Source organism: Ranitomeya variabilis, chromosome 8, assembly GCF_051348905.1.
Source record: "Ranitomeya variabilis isolate aRanVar5 chromosome 8, aRanVar5.hap1, whole genome shotgun sequence".
NCBI classification, from domain to species: domain Eukaryota; kingdom Metazoa; phylum Chordata; class Amphibia; order Anura; family Dendrobatidae; genus Ranitomeya; species Ranitomeya variabilis.
The window spans coordinates 173,750,810-173,766,079 of NC_135239.1; the positions used below are offsets into that span (position 1 = coordinate 173,750,810).

At 45.9% G+C, this 15,270-nt stretch overlaps 1 protein-coding gene across 1 annotated transcript in view; it reads left to right on the top strand.

Annotated features, from left to right (window-relative positions):
• LOC143787842 (inter-alpha-trypsin inhibitor heavy chain H3-like) overlaps positions 1–13,251 on the top strand; it is a 107,606-nt gene extending 94,355 nt beyond the window's left edge. Inside the window, exons 19-21 of the mRNA XM_077276943.1 lie at positions 1,172–1,344; positions 9,712–9,823; positions 12,350–13,251. Of these exons, the coding sequence (XP_077133058.1) occupies positions 1,172–1,344; positions 9,712–9,823; positions 12,350–12,491 (427 nt within the window). The 3' untranslated portion in view covers positions 12,492–13,251. The remainder of the gene's footprint in view (positions 1–1,171; positions 1,345–9,711; positions 9,824–12,349) is intronic.
• The last annotated feature ends 2,019 nt before the right edge of the window (positions 13,252–15,270 follow it).

Here is a 15,270-nt window from a genome sequence, read left to right on the forward strand (position 1 = left end):
TCTACCTCCCTCTCCCCATCCCTTACAGCTCCCCTCTCTCCTGTAACGTGGTATAGGCCGGTAGCTGTTGTCAAGATACTCATCTTGTACGCCCCAGAATGTTACATGAAAGTGGAGGTCCTGGCTGGGCGTGTGGATTTGTGTTGTGAGGGCACTACGCCCGTGCAGGCCACGTATGATCGATTATGCTGGTTTGCCAGCACCGCATGTTTCACATTGAAAGTTTAACGTTTTATTGAACGGGACCTTGGTAGGGAATATCTACAGAAGATAGCGAGTACACAACTTTATGAAGATTTCCTTCACAGCTCAGAGCATTTTCCATACAGTTTCAAATCTTTTCTATTTACTCTCTTTACTTGTCCTCTGTGTTCACTATTTCTCACTACTTAATCACAGCTCAGCTCGACATTATAGTTCCGCTTAGGAAGAGTCCTTTAATCAACCCGGTTGAATCCTTTCTCCTTAGAGGACCTATGGCGCTAGTATGACCAGTACTTATCTTCTCTGATGCTGATGCTCTGGAACTCCCGCCCTGGGCACTCAATTCCTCTTGTTTACTCTGTCTTGTCAAGGCCTGTTGCCTCTAGGAGTTATAAACTCTGGGCCATACTGCTAGGCGTCATTTCCCCAGGACTCGTCTCCAGTAAATCACTCGCTCTATCAATCACTCCTCCTCGTTTATGCCCCGGATCACTCTATCTCCTTCTCCCGGTCTCCTCACTAAAACCCTCATCATGCCGCATCATTAACATTAGACTTTAGGTCTTTATTCTACACACGCTGAGCCTTTTCTGACTTTTACTATCCCTACTGTCTAGCAATTCACAATACCAACATTATTAACGCACATCATAGTTCACATTGCACAATATAACATTATACTCAGTCCAACCGCCCACATCCCCCTTAAAGAACATCTCCTTACACAATGTACCTACCTCCTTCTCTCTTTCCATTCCTCTCTACCTCTCTCCCTCTCTTAGCCGTCCGTCTCTCCCTCCTTTACTCCCCTCTCCCATTTTTTTGTACCAAAGAGCAGAAATTATGCCAGTCATACATTTCAGGTGATTGAAGAAGTATAGTACAAGTATGGTATAAGTAAAAAGACCTGAAAATCAGTGCATATGGTACAGAATCTGTTATTATTTTTCTATTTGTTGTCATCCAGGTTTAATCTGGAAGTCAGAAAGGGAAGTAATGTGACATTTTCATTCGGCGAAGGAGCAACATTTGTTATTATTCTGCATGAAGTATGGAAAAATCATCCTGTACACAGGGATTTCTTAGGTTTTTACACATTGGATGAACATAAATTTTCTGAAAGAGTCCATGGACTTCTAGGTAACCATTATTTCTGTTTAGTATACACAGTAAAGTTCAGTTATTTTGTTTATGTGCATTCTCTATGGAAAGGACACAAATGTACACTGCTTCCATTTAATTCTTGATTTCTGAACAATTTGGACCTCTCGTAGTCACAGCAATTTTCACTGACATGCACAAGTCATCCTTGAATTATAAAATTGTCAGACACATTGGGGCAGACCTATTAAAACTGTCTACATTTCTCCTACGTATCATTGGGGGACACAGGACGAATGGGTGTTATGCTGCTGCCACCAGGAGGACACTAAGTTAAACACACACAAAAGATTAACTCCTCCCCTGCAGTATACACCCACAGGCTGGACAATCCAGAGCCAGTTCTTACTTAGTGTCTCAGGAGGCACTTGGGTCCTCAGGACCCCACCAATTTTTTGTTTTTAACGGAAGGGAGCGACAGGCAAATTTTCAGCTCTGATCTCTCCCGCACCAACAACGGGCAAGTACATGGAGCGTTCCTCCTGTATCCTTTCCCGCGACGATGGATGCCAGCCCTGGCTCACTTTCCAGTGTGGCGACGGTTCCTTAGCGTTCCGATCTCCCTCCCTCCTTGTCAGGCGACCACGGGGACTAATCATCCACCTAAGTCTCCTGGAGCCAGGGCACAGCCGGACTAATGATATGGCGTCCGTGCAGCCGCCCACTGCATCACCACTGAAGATAGCGGATGTTGCACGGCGGCAGAAGCTCTCCACCCTCTCCCTACTAAGGTGAAGGTGGATGGAGCATCGGCCCTATCGCACAAGGTAAGTGCGGGGGCCGACGAGCTGACAGAGGACGCCTGTTCAGGGATCCCTTATCCCCTTTCTATTGCGGCGCTGCAGCCGCGGGGCAGCCTTATAATGGGGGCATGGCGGGCAATCCGGCGCCCTGTTAGAGCGGTGACACAGTTTACCGGCCCTGGGCCGGACTCCAACGCGGGCGATCATACTCCCTCCTTCATACAGCAGGAGGGCGGCGGCATTGGCAGCGTTCCGACGCGCATAGCAGGGAATCCACCGCCCGCCCACGACACGCCCCCCCTCTCTCTCTCTCTCTCTCTGGGTGCTTCTCGTTCCCGAGAAGCGCCCTTCTCACATCTCGGCGGCCATCTTGGACCAGGAAGTGCGCTGGCGGCTCTGCAGCACCACAGCGCACAGGACTTCAGGATCTCCCTGCCAAGCACCGCAGAACTTGGTGAGACGCACGCAGTAGGGTTTTCTCCCCCCCTGCCAGTACACTCACTTAATGGTAAAGATGTCACAGTCTCAGCAAAAACGGACTGGAAAGACCCACTCTGTTATTTTTGCTGTGTGCACCTCCTGCAAGGTATCTCTGCCCCGAGGTCACACTACCCCGCTGTGCTCCGCCTGCGTAATGTCTGCGGCACAGGATACTCCGGCCTCTGACCCGGAATGTAGTGAGCCTAGTACCCCCGCATGGGCGTCCTCCCTTGCTCGATCTGTGGCATCCTTGGAAAGGACGATACAGTCCCTCCGTGAGCCGTCCCTTACCCAGGGCACTTCCATGGATGATGTAACGCGGTCTAAGAACCCCTCTCGGCCCAGAGGTCGTACCGTTTCCAGAAGCCCTCGCTCATCTAGAAAGAGGTCCAGGGTAATATCTCCGGTCCGTGATCAACCCTCCGGCTCAGAGAGCGAAGTCTCTCGTCACTCATCCCCAGCTCATAGCAGGGAATCCTTCCTGGACGACGCATCCAGCGTGTCCTGTTCCCCAGAGTATCGTCACGACCAAGAGACCCTAGATTCTCTCATAGACTCTGTAAGTCAGACGCTACAGTTAGAGGAGGAAGCCCCGTCCAAGGCGGTTCATCCCGTGTCATTCGGGCGAACTACAAAGGTTCATAGATTTTTTCCTACGCATCCTCAATTCAAGGACATTGTCGATCTCCATAGAGTCCGTCCGGACAAACGCTTCTCAGGTCAGAAGGCTATGCAATCGAAGTATCCGTTTGCTCAGGATCTTGCTAAGGAGTGGTCTCAGTCACCCTCCGTGGACCCACCAGTGTCGCGGCTAGCCACCAAGGCGGTTCTATCCTCCTCCGAGGGCGCGTCCATCAAGCATCCCACGGATAGACAAATTGATCAGATGGCTCGCTCGGCCTTTGAAGCCTCCTCGGCTTCTCTCTTCCCCTCTTTTGCCGCCACATGGGTTGCAAAAGCCATGACCCATTGGGCCGAGTCTTTAGCCTCTACAGCACTGCACGCCGACTTACCCCCCGAGGTTTCACACCTGGCCACTCAGATTGCCAGAGCGGGGGACTTTGTAGTTTCCGCATCCTTAGACGCGGCTAACTGTGCCTCACAGGCAGCGGCCAATGCTGTCACGATCCGCAGATCCCTTTGGCTCAGGGACTGGAAAGCGGACTCAGGATCCAAAAAATCTCTCACGTCCCTTCCATACCAGGGCGAACGCCTTTTTGGGGACAAACTAGATAAGATAATCGCAGACTCCACAGGGGGAAAGAGCAAATTCCTTCCCCAGCAACGAACCTTTCGCCCCTTTCGCAACCAACAGGGCCGAGGCCGTTATTTCCGTTTCGGCTCCAATTGGTCCAATCCTTCCTCCGCGCCATCCGGCGCCGGGAGAGGTCAGCGCAAGGACAGAGCCTCCCAGCCTTCTTACAAACCTTCTCCCTCTTGGAGAGGCAGACCCAGACAACAGGGGTCCAGGGGGCCCAGACCTAACAGGTCTCCGCCTCAATGACTCTTGGCAGGCGCCAAAGGACACCGACAGAGTTGGCGGCCGCCTACTCTTTTTTCGGGACGCGTGGCTCTCGGTAGTTCCAGACCGATGGGTCCGCGATCTGGTGTCCTTCGGTCACAAGATAGAGTTTGTCTCTCTTCCTCCATCTCGTTTCTTCCAGTCCCCTCCTCCCAGAGCAAGGGTCTGTCAGTATTTTCAGGCCATAAGATCGCTGTGGGAAGACGGGGTCATCATCCCGGTACCTCAGAACGAGAGGTACCAGGGCTTCTATTCCAATCTTTTCATCGTACCCAAGAAGGACGGCTCAGTACGTCCAATATTGGATCTCAAGCTTCTCAACAAGTACGTCCGTGTACGTCAATTCCGTATGGAGTCCCTCCGCTCGGTAATTGCCTCTCTGGAAGAGGGCGAGTTTCTTGCATCTCTAGATGTTCAAGACGCTTACCTGCACATTCCCATTCTACCGTCTCATCAGCGCTTCCTCCGCTTCGCGGTCCAGGGGCACCATTTTCAGTTTGTCGCCCTACCTTTCGGGCTGGCCACCGCTCCTCGGGTGTTCACCAAGGTCATGGCAGCTGCCGTGGCCATTCTACATGCTCGAGGCATAGTGGTGTTGCCCTACTTGGACGACATTCTCATAAAGGGCTCCTCTTTCCGGTCCTGCTCAGAAGCGGTAGACGTTACTATAAATACCTTTCTACGCCTGGGCTGGAAGATCAATTTCAAAAAATCTTCCCTAGTCCCGGCTCAAACCATATCCTACCTGGGAATGATCCTAGACTCCTCTCAGGGTCTAGTACTTTTGCCTCCGGAAAAGGTATCCACTCTACAGAGAGAAGTCCGGAAGCTTACTCGACCTCGCTCTCACTCCCTACGCTTCTCCATGAGGGTACTCGGCAGGATGGTGGCGGCAATGGAAGCAGTGCCCTTTGCGGTTTTTCACCTCCGTCCCTTACAACACGCCATTTTGGCAGTATGGGACAGGAATCCCGCCTCGCTCGACCGCCGTCTCTTTCTCTCTCGCCCAATCAGACAGTCCCTCAGGTGGTGGACCAAGAGGTCCTCCCTGACTCGGGGGAAGTCTTTCCTTCCGGTGCACTGGCTGGTTGTCACGACGGACGCCAGTCTCTTCGGCTGGGGTGCAGTGTTCCAGCGCCACTCGACTCAGGGTCGCTGGTCTCCGCAGGAATCCCAGCTGCCCATCAACATCCTAGAGATTCGGGCAATCAGACTGGCTCTCCGCCAGTTTCAGCCGTTCCTTTCCGGCCGCGCGGTCAGAGTCCAGTCCGACAACGCCACTGCGGTAGCCTACATCAACCGCCAAGGCGGCACTCGCAGCAAAGCGGCCATGGTCGAGGTAGCGCTCATTCTCCGCTGGGCCGAGACCAACCACTCCATACTCTCAGCAGTTTACATCCCAGGCGTGGAAAACTGGGAAGCGGACTTTCTCAGTCGCCACAGCCTCGATCCCGGAGAGTGGTCTCTCCATCCCGCAATCTTTCAACAGATATGCTCTCGATGGGGGACCCCGGACGTGGACCTAATGGCATCTCGCCTCAATTGCCAGGTTCCCGTCTTCATGGCCAGGTCTCACGACCCCTCAGCCTTCGGAGCCGACGCTCTCGTCCTCTCATGGCAGGGTTTCAGACTCCCATACATCTTTCCCCCAATTCCCCTTCTGGCGAAGGTAATCAGGAAGATCAAGGCAGAACGGATTCCAGTACTTCTCATCGCTCCGGACTGGCCGCGCAGAACATGGTACGCCGAGATGGTACAACTGGTCTCAGACGTACCTTGGAGGCTACCGAGCCGCGCAGACCTCCTGTCTCAAGGGCCCATTTACCACCCGAACTCAGAGGCCCTGTGTTTAACGGTGTGGCTGTTGAGTCCTGGGTACTGAGGCAGAAGGGGTTGCCCCAGACAGTGATATCTACCATGCTCCGCGCACGCAAGCCTTCTTCTATGCGCATCTACCACCGCGCTTGGAAGGCTTACTTCGCCTGGTGCAGGACGCGGGGACGTTTCCCCCTCCGCTTTTTCTATCCCTCACATTTTGGAATTCCTCCAATCAGGCGTAGACTTAGGTCTTGCCCTCAGCTCTCTTAAGGGCCAAATTTCTGCTCTCTCGGTTCTTTTTCAGAGAAGGATTGCAAACAGACTGCAGGTCAGGACCTTCATCCAGGGTGTTTCTCATATGGTTCCGCCTTACAGGATGCCTTTGGAACCATGGGACCTGAACCTAGTTCTCTGTGCTCTTCAGGAGCCCCCCTTTGAGCCCTTGCATGAAGTGTCTTTGCTGTTCTTGTCTTGGAAGATTGCCTTCCTCGTGGCTGTCACGTCTATTAGACGTGTCTCTGAGCTGGCAGCTCTGTCGTGCCGTCCTCCTTTCCTCGTGTTCCACCAGGACAAGGTGGTTCTGCGGACATGTCCGACCTTTCTTCCGAAGGTCGTTTCCTCCTTCCATCTTAATGAGGAGATTGTCCTTCCCTCACTGTGCCCTGCTCCTTCCCACCGTACGGAAAGGGCGCTCCACACTCTGGACTTAGTGAGGGGTCTCAGACATTACGTCTCCAGGACTGCGTCTCTCCGTAGGTCAGACGCCTTGTTCGTTCTTCCGGAGGGACCACGGAAGGGACTACCCGCTTCTAAGGCCTCCATTGCCAAGTGGATTCGTTCCGCCATCCAAGAGTCCTACCGTGTCAAGGGTCACGCCGTACCTCCGGGGATCAAGGCTCATTCTACCCGGTCAGTCGGCGCGTCCTGGGCCATCCGGCACCAGGCATCGGCAGCACAGGTCTGCAAGGCTGCTACATGGTCCAGTTTACATACGTTCACGAAACACTACCATGTGCACTTTCAGGCTTCGGCAGACGCTTCCGTCGGTAGGCGAATCCTACAAGCGGCTGTGTCTCATCTATAGCTCGTAGGCTCGCACAGCATTTATAACTTCTGGTTGCCCACCCAGGGACTGCTTTGGGACGTCCCATTCGTCCTGTGTCCCCCAATGATACGTAGGAGAAAAGGAGATTTTTGTGTACTCACCGTAAAATCTTTTTCTCCGAGTCATCATTGGGGGACACAGCACCCTCCCTTTTAGCCTAGTTGGCTCGATGTTCTTTTCAGTCTGTGTTTTGACTATGACATGTTTTCTGTTTTCTTTTAACTGGCTTACTCCTATTGCTTTGTTACCGAACTGGCTCTGGATTGTCCAGCCTGTGGGTGTATACTGCAGGGGAGGAGTTAATCTTTTGTGTGTGTTTAACTTAGTGTCCTCCTGGTGGCAGCAGCATAACACCCATTCGTCCTGTGTCCCCCAATGATGACTCGGAGAAAAAGATTTTACGGTGAGTACACAAAAATCTCCTTTTTAGACAATGCAAGTTAAAAATAGACAGTCTTGAAATGTAGTAGTTTATCACAGTAACTCATGATGGATGATAAATGTAATGCAAATTTGGATTGTTTTCTCCAAGGTTACATCATCTAAATAGTTGCGGCAACTTACTTTTGTGCTATAAATTTACACAAAAAGTTTTAATGCATATCTTAATACAAGGCGTCACATGATAAGCAACACCACATTCCAATAAAGCCTCAACTATTTCCCAAAAAGCCACAACTCCTGATTAGAAAATGTACTGAAAGTGTTAAAAAAATAATAAATCTGGTGCAAGAAATGTCAGTTTGTTTTTGGAACAAATTGCCTGTAAATTTCTCCCGCTGTGAAAATGACACCCAGTAATTCACAATGACAACATTATTATTTTTTTTTAAAAATGCAGAAAACTACAAGGTCAAAATGTTTAGCGTTCATACTTTAACAATTAATGTTACTCTATGGATCAATTTTTTAAAATTACTGTTAAAACTAGTTTCCATATTCTTTTTTTTTTTATGTTTTGTTGAGCAGTTTAACTTTGATTATATATGGTGCAGAAACACCTTTGTGTGGTCCAGCACGGACCCTCGATCCTGTTTTTTTTTTTTAGACACATAGGTGACAAAAGGTGCTCCCTTCCTCAGGTTACACCCTTAGGTGCTAAAGTAGCTATTTTTTAGGGTAGCAAAGGAGTTAAGCAGTTATCATTACCAAAAATTATATTTTAAGATATGCGATGTTCACATATATTGTATTTGTGTAGATCGGTATAATGAAATGGTGCCAAGCATCTACTTACCATGTCTGGCGGTTCCAGCTCCTGGGCAGACTATCTCTCTGACATCATTTTCAGCGGTTTCCTGTGTTGAAACCCCTTCTGGGGCTCAGTGCTCTATGCTATATACTTAGATACCGATCTCCCGGGGGAGCTTCAACTCAGGAAATGGCAATGGTCAGCCTTTGAATTAGAAGACCTTTCTTTGGTTTACATTTTAAATTTGAGATGTCTAAAAAAACCTCTTTCTCAGCATCAAGATTCACAATATTAAGTCCATTTCTTTTGCTAGCAGCAGTAGTATACCAGAGATTCTCACCTGATCTCTTTTGGACCCAGATTTTGCACTGCCCATCCATAACTAGTAAACCTCAAAGAGGTATTTATAGGGCTGAGCCCTGTAGGTTTGAAACCGCTAATTCCACAACGCCTTTCAGTCATCTGTGGTGAAAAACGTAAGGGGCCTGTTAGCATCTCAAGACTGTAAAGCTTGAGATACAGCTTGTGAATAATTGGTAGAATAAATCCAGTATTTCCTGCTACGTTAATTTTTTTTATTTTTATTTTTTATTGAAAACTTGAAACATTTTATAAAATACCGACAATGCAAACTCCAAATTGCTCTATATTCCCCTTGCAAAGAAAAATTCCCACTGTCAGAACCTATTACTTACTGGGCTGTGTGCTAGGATTGGAGAAGTAACACATATAACAGAAAAAAAAGACACATAATAATGCATTCAGGGAAAACCTCAATATGACCAATGATAAATCTGTAGCAGGGCTGCAAATCTCATTTTCCCTCTATTCCAAAATGCATAAGACATGTGGTAAGCCCCACAGAGGACAAAGAGGGTAGATATACCGCCTTACACCTTCTTCCCCCAAATGGAAAGTCAACATGTTCCGTTAACATACCACTTATTCCTGCCCAACAGCTACAACAATCCAAGACAGAACCTAGTTACTGGAAGTTGTTGATCCATAATGCTCACAATTTCTCGAATTTTGCAATGGAACCTAAATTTGCATACACTTCCTTCTCATAAAGTCATATTACCCATACAGGGTCCATGAACTCCTTCACCTACCAAGGCTACTCACATAGCGATTATTCTGTATCTAGCAGAACCACGTAGAAGCCAGCACTCGTAATATTCCATTAAAAAAATAGTTTTAATGTTCAGATTAAAATATGAGTGACAAAGAACATGTTGACTTTAATGTTTTTAATCTGAACAACAACTTAATTTTTTTTTATGGAATACTATGAGTGCTGGCTTCTACGGGGATCAGACAGGTGAGCTGATTGCCCCATTTTTTTGTTACTACTCTAACACTAGTCCTTGGCTGCTGAAAAGTTCATATTTACAAAATGTCTACCCTTTTAGGATTTTAATGTGATCCATTGTTATGTGTTTTATCATTCATAAATAAAATCTTTATCATTGTTTCAATTTTCAAGGACAATTTTTTCATGGAATCGATTATGAAATTTCCAATGTTCATAAAACTGATAATCCGGACAAACCGGATGCAACAATGAAAGTGAAGAGCAAACTGCTGACTGTGACAAGGTAAGGAACATTTACTCATATATAATTACAACCAAATAGCTGGTCAAGATCTACTGGTAAATCTGTAACCGGACCTGAGTGTATCATGGATGCCTTAGGGTGCATTTACACTGGTCAATATTCGAGAACTTGATTGTTCCTAGGAAAACCCGCGTTGAGTGAAGCCATCAAATAGTTTTCTTAAAAATCACTGTTTTCGTCATAACATGATCCTCTCTATAGACTACATATGCAGCTATGAACAGCAATGTTTTATGCATACCACAGTTTCATGAGCACAGAATGAACATTAATGATGTAACTCTGTGTTCATAGAATTTCATTGTTCTCAGTAGCATGTGTCCTGTTGGACAGGATCATGAAATCATGAATTTTTAAGCAAGCTAAAAGATAATTTAATCTTAACGAATGGGCGTGATAACTTTAAAAGGTGGGAATAACGTTTTAACTGTAATCTGGAACTGACCCTAAGACTTCAAACGAAGGTTTAAAAATGTTTCAGAGTTTTCTGGATGACTTCCATCTGATTTTCATCCGTGTTCCTGTTTTTTTTAATGTCCATGTGATACTCGTATGATGTCTGTGTGAAATCCATTTTCATACATCTACATTAAATAATGTACATGATCAAATACAGTTTCCAAGGTTTATCAAAAATGTATTCTTACAAATCAGATGCCACACGGATGTTCTGTGTGGGATCCAATTTTTTACGCACCCATAGACTTGAATGCATGAGTCTCATTCCAGATTTGGAAGAAACTTGCGCATGCTGTGATTTTTTTCTCTTCATCAGTCGAACAGAGAAAAATTGTTCATCTGAACAGCCCTATTGAATAAAATGGGTCACTGCGCTGTCTGTGTGCTATCCGATCAAAAATCAGAAGCACACATCCAATTTCTGCTCTCATCTGCAGGAGCCCTTAGGGCTAGTTATCCACTTGTGCCTAATGGAGTCAGTCAGCCCAAACTGACAGTATAAACTAAGCACATAGCATTGCAAACTTTACAAAAATTGCAACTTTATTGTTCTAACCATTGCCTCCATTTTTTCATAAAATGAAGTTTAATCATGTACTCTAATTAGGGTGTTTGGTGAACCCTTGGTTTGGCAAGCAAGCTCAGTGCCCAGTTCCACTGATTTTGCATGCCCTATTTTTCCCTCACTGGTGATTGACAGCACTGACTTTCCTGACTTTCCAGACAGCGTTCAATCCAGGCACAGCAGTGCTGTCAATCACCAGTGAGATATCGGGGACATGTTAAACTAGTGGGCGGAATGGTGCACTGAGTCTCCTGGACACACGCCAATGGTACACTGAGTCTCCTGGACACACGCCAATGGTGCACTGAGACTCCTGGACACACGCTAATGGTGCACTGAGTCTCCAGGACACACGCCAATGGTGCACCGAGTCTCCTGGACACATGCCAATGGTGCACTGAGTCTCCAGGACACACGCCAATGGTGCATTGAGTCTCCAGGACACACGCCAATGGTGCATTGAGTCTCCTGGACACATGCCAATGGTGCACTGAGTCTCCAGGACACACGCCAATGGTGCACTGAGTCTCCTGGACACATGCCAATGGTGCACTGAGTCTCCAGGACACACGCCAATGGTGCATTGAGTCTCCAGGACACACGCCAATGGTGCATTGAGTCTCCTGGACACATGCCAATGGTGCACTGAGTCTCCAGGACACACGCCAATGGTGCACTGAGTCTCCTGGACACATGCCAATGGTGCACTGAGTCTCCAGGACACACGCCAATGGTGCACTGAGTCTCCTGGACGCACACCGATGGTGCACTGAGTCTCCTAGATAGGCCAATGGTGCATTGAGTCTCCTGGACACACGCCAATGGTGCACTGAGACTCCTGGACACACGCTAATGGTGCACTGAGTCTCCAGGACACACGCCAATGGTGCACTGAGACTCCTGGATGCATGCTAATGGTGCACTAAGTCTCCAGGACACACGCCAATGGTGCACTGAGTCTCTTGGACACATGCCAATGGTGCACTGAGTCTCCAGGACACACGCCAATGGTGCACTGAGTCTCTTGGACACATGCCAATGGTGCACTGAGTCTCGAGGACACACGCCAATGGTGCACTGAGTCTCCTGGACGCACGCCAATGGTGCACTGAGTCTCCTGGACGCACGCCGATGGTGCACTGAGTCTCCTAGATAGGCCAATGGTGCACTGAGCTGCCATATTTGATTAATCTTCGATTTCTGCAGAAATGAAGCAGCCATTAAAATTACTACAGGTATAATTTTTATAAGGGATGTATCTTCTAGAACGCTTAGTTTATACTGTCAGTTTCGGTTGACAGGCTCCCTTTAATAGTAGTTCAGTTCCGGGGCCGGGAGGCATAAGGTATAAATGAATAGTGGTATATTTCATATCACACTTTAATTCTTTCTTTCATTATAAATGGTAAACATTATAGCTTGCTGTATATATTATATGTTTATTGATTTATTATATTTAATATTGTTGTGTTTTATTTTAGGGGTGTACAAAAAGACTACAGAAAAGACCATAAGAATGGTATTAAAGTTCCCTGCTGGTTTGTGCATTTCAATGGAGAAGGCCTGATTGATGGAACTCATGCCGATTACATCGTACCCGATATTTTCAGTATTGCTTATTAGAAGTAATTCACTGAGAGATTCAGTATCTAATATTATAGTTAGTGCTCTCTTTTTATTAATCAATAGTTTTTAGCTGCTCTCATGAGAGCTCTCTCCTTTTAATCTGTACCGCCAGGTGAATTAAACTTTTGAAGTCAAGTTGACCTTTCCATTGGGAGTAAATCTGCAGTGGCACCTGATGGTTTTGATTCTAGAGTCCACCTGTCTTTCCTTAATCCAGAATCGAATGCATCTGGCTGCAAATTTAATTCTAAATAGTAAAAACAACATTATACTCTGTTTTTAGTTTTCTCTGTACCAACTATGTTGCTAATTTAAACATTAATATCACCTATATAATTTTTCAGTGTTTAAAACAAGATATTCAAAAATAGTCTTTTTTTTGGCTATTTTTATTTTTCGATTTTGTTTCCTATTGTTAATGCATGAATACGGGGCAGTCATTTTGCTTAAACACGCAGCAGCTGCAGAGAGAATATGCCGGTAACTTCATTTTCTCTCTGTAGCCACACTTAGTTAGCCTGCCAAACATGTTTTAAAAGAACCTATCATGTGATGATAATCAGTTTTATAATAAACAAATATAGAGGATGTATATAATGTATAGAGGATCATGTATCTGGTTAACAAAACAAATCCCCATAAAACATTGATTTTATTGATATATCTTAAAACAAGCCCAAATCAGAAAAACACAGCGGAAAAGACAGAAAAGCTGAAAAACGCACTGCAAATAATAGGTGTAAAAATCCAGTTGGACAAAAAACAGACAAAAAATAAGATACTAGAACAGATACGGCAGGGAAAATAAGTATTTGACACACTGCCAATTTTGCAAGTTTTTCCACCTACAAAGAATGGAGAGGGCTGTAATTTTTATCGTAGGTACACTTCAACTGTGAGAGAAAGAATCTAAAAAAAAAATCCAGAAAATCACATTGTATGATTATTACATAATTCATTTGGATTGTATTGCATGATATAAGTATTTGATTCAAAAGAAAAACAGAACTTAATATTTGGTATAGAAACATTTGTTTGCAATTACAGAGGTCAGACATTTTCTGTAGTTCTTGACCAAGTTTGCCCACACTGCAGGAGGGATTTTGGAACATTTCTCCATACAGATCTTCTGCAGATCTTTCAGGTTTCGGGGCTGTCACTGGACAACATTGAGATTCAGCTCCCTCAAAAGATTTTCTATTGGGTTCAGGTCTGGAGACTGGCTAGGCCACTCCAGGACCTTGAAATGCTTCTTACGGAGCCACTCCTTATTGCCCTGACTCTGTGTTTTGGGTCAATGTTAGGCTGGAAGACCCAGCCACAACCCAGCTCTCTTCAGGTCATTGACCAGGTCCTCTCATGTAGTAGTTCCTGACCTTTCTCAGAATCATCCTTACTCCAAGAGGCATGATCTGCATGGAGCCCCAGACCAAGGAAGATTGACAGTCATCTTGTGTTTCTTCCATTTTCTAATAATTGTACCAACAGTTGTTGCGTTCTCACGAAGCTGCTTGCCTATTGCCCTGTAGCCCATCACAGCCTTGTGCAGGTCTACAATTTTGTCCCTGTTGTCCTTAGACAGCTCTTTGATCTATTCGATGGTGGATAGGTTAGAGTCTGATTGAGTGTGTGGACAGGTGTCTTTTATACAGGTAAAGAGTTCAAACAGGAGCAATTATTACAGGTAATGAGTTCAGAGTAGGAGGGCTTCGTAAAGAAAAACTAACAGGTCAGTGAGAGCCGGAATTCTTGCTGGTTGGTCGGTGATCAAATACTTATTTCATGCAATAAAATGCAATTTAATTATTTAAAAATTATACAATGTGATTTCCTGGTTTTTTTTTTTTTTAGATTTTGTGTCTCACAGTTGAAGTGTACTTACTATAAAAATTACAGACCTCTTCATTCTTTGTAGGTGGGAAAACTTGCAAAATCGTCAGTGTAACAAATACTAATTTTCCCCACTGTATGTCAGTCCAGCAGTCAATATTTGCCTAAATAAATCTTAGGCTTGATTATGGTCTTAAAGATCTGATGCATATATTTACAATTTATAAAATAGGGGAAAACAATAAAAATTCTGTTTGATGCGGGATTCTTATATGATTGACACCTATTATAAAAAACATGTGCATCCAATAGGTCTATTGTGGTGTTCCCACTAGACAAGAAGTGATTCCAACTCAAGAAATTTTATTAATTCATAGTAAAATCCATCATAAATAAAATGTTGAAAAAGACAGCTCTGCCACACCACCCACTTGCTCAGCTTCAGGGTTCTGCTCTTGGCGGCTATTCAGGTAAAGAAAATTAACCCTTACTTCACTACAAGGGCTATTGCAGCCATATATTATAACACAGCAGCAAAAATTTGGAGCGCCCTCTAGGACCGTGGGGTACTCGGGCTGGGTCTGACTGTTCTTCAGGGGGTTGTCACGGCAGCAGTGACCCGGTCCTTGTCCTTGGGCATCCAATAAAAGTAAAGTAAAGGGGAAATAAAGTTTATAGGGAATTAGTTTGTGACGCCACCCGTGGTATTTGGCAATAAGAAGGTGGCTGACGCTGCAGTTCAGGTCCTCTGGGTCAGATGGTGATGCAGCAGAGATGTTACAGCTCTCCATGGGTAGAGCTAAGCCCCAGGGCAGTTAAGGTGTTAAAGTCAACGGTGAATGCTGTGATGCAGGGCAGGTGACGCAGTAATAATTCAGAGGACACAGCAGAGAGCAGTTTCCACACTTTTGTTCACAGTTCTTAAATGCAGCCCCAGCCGGGTGCT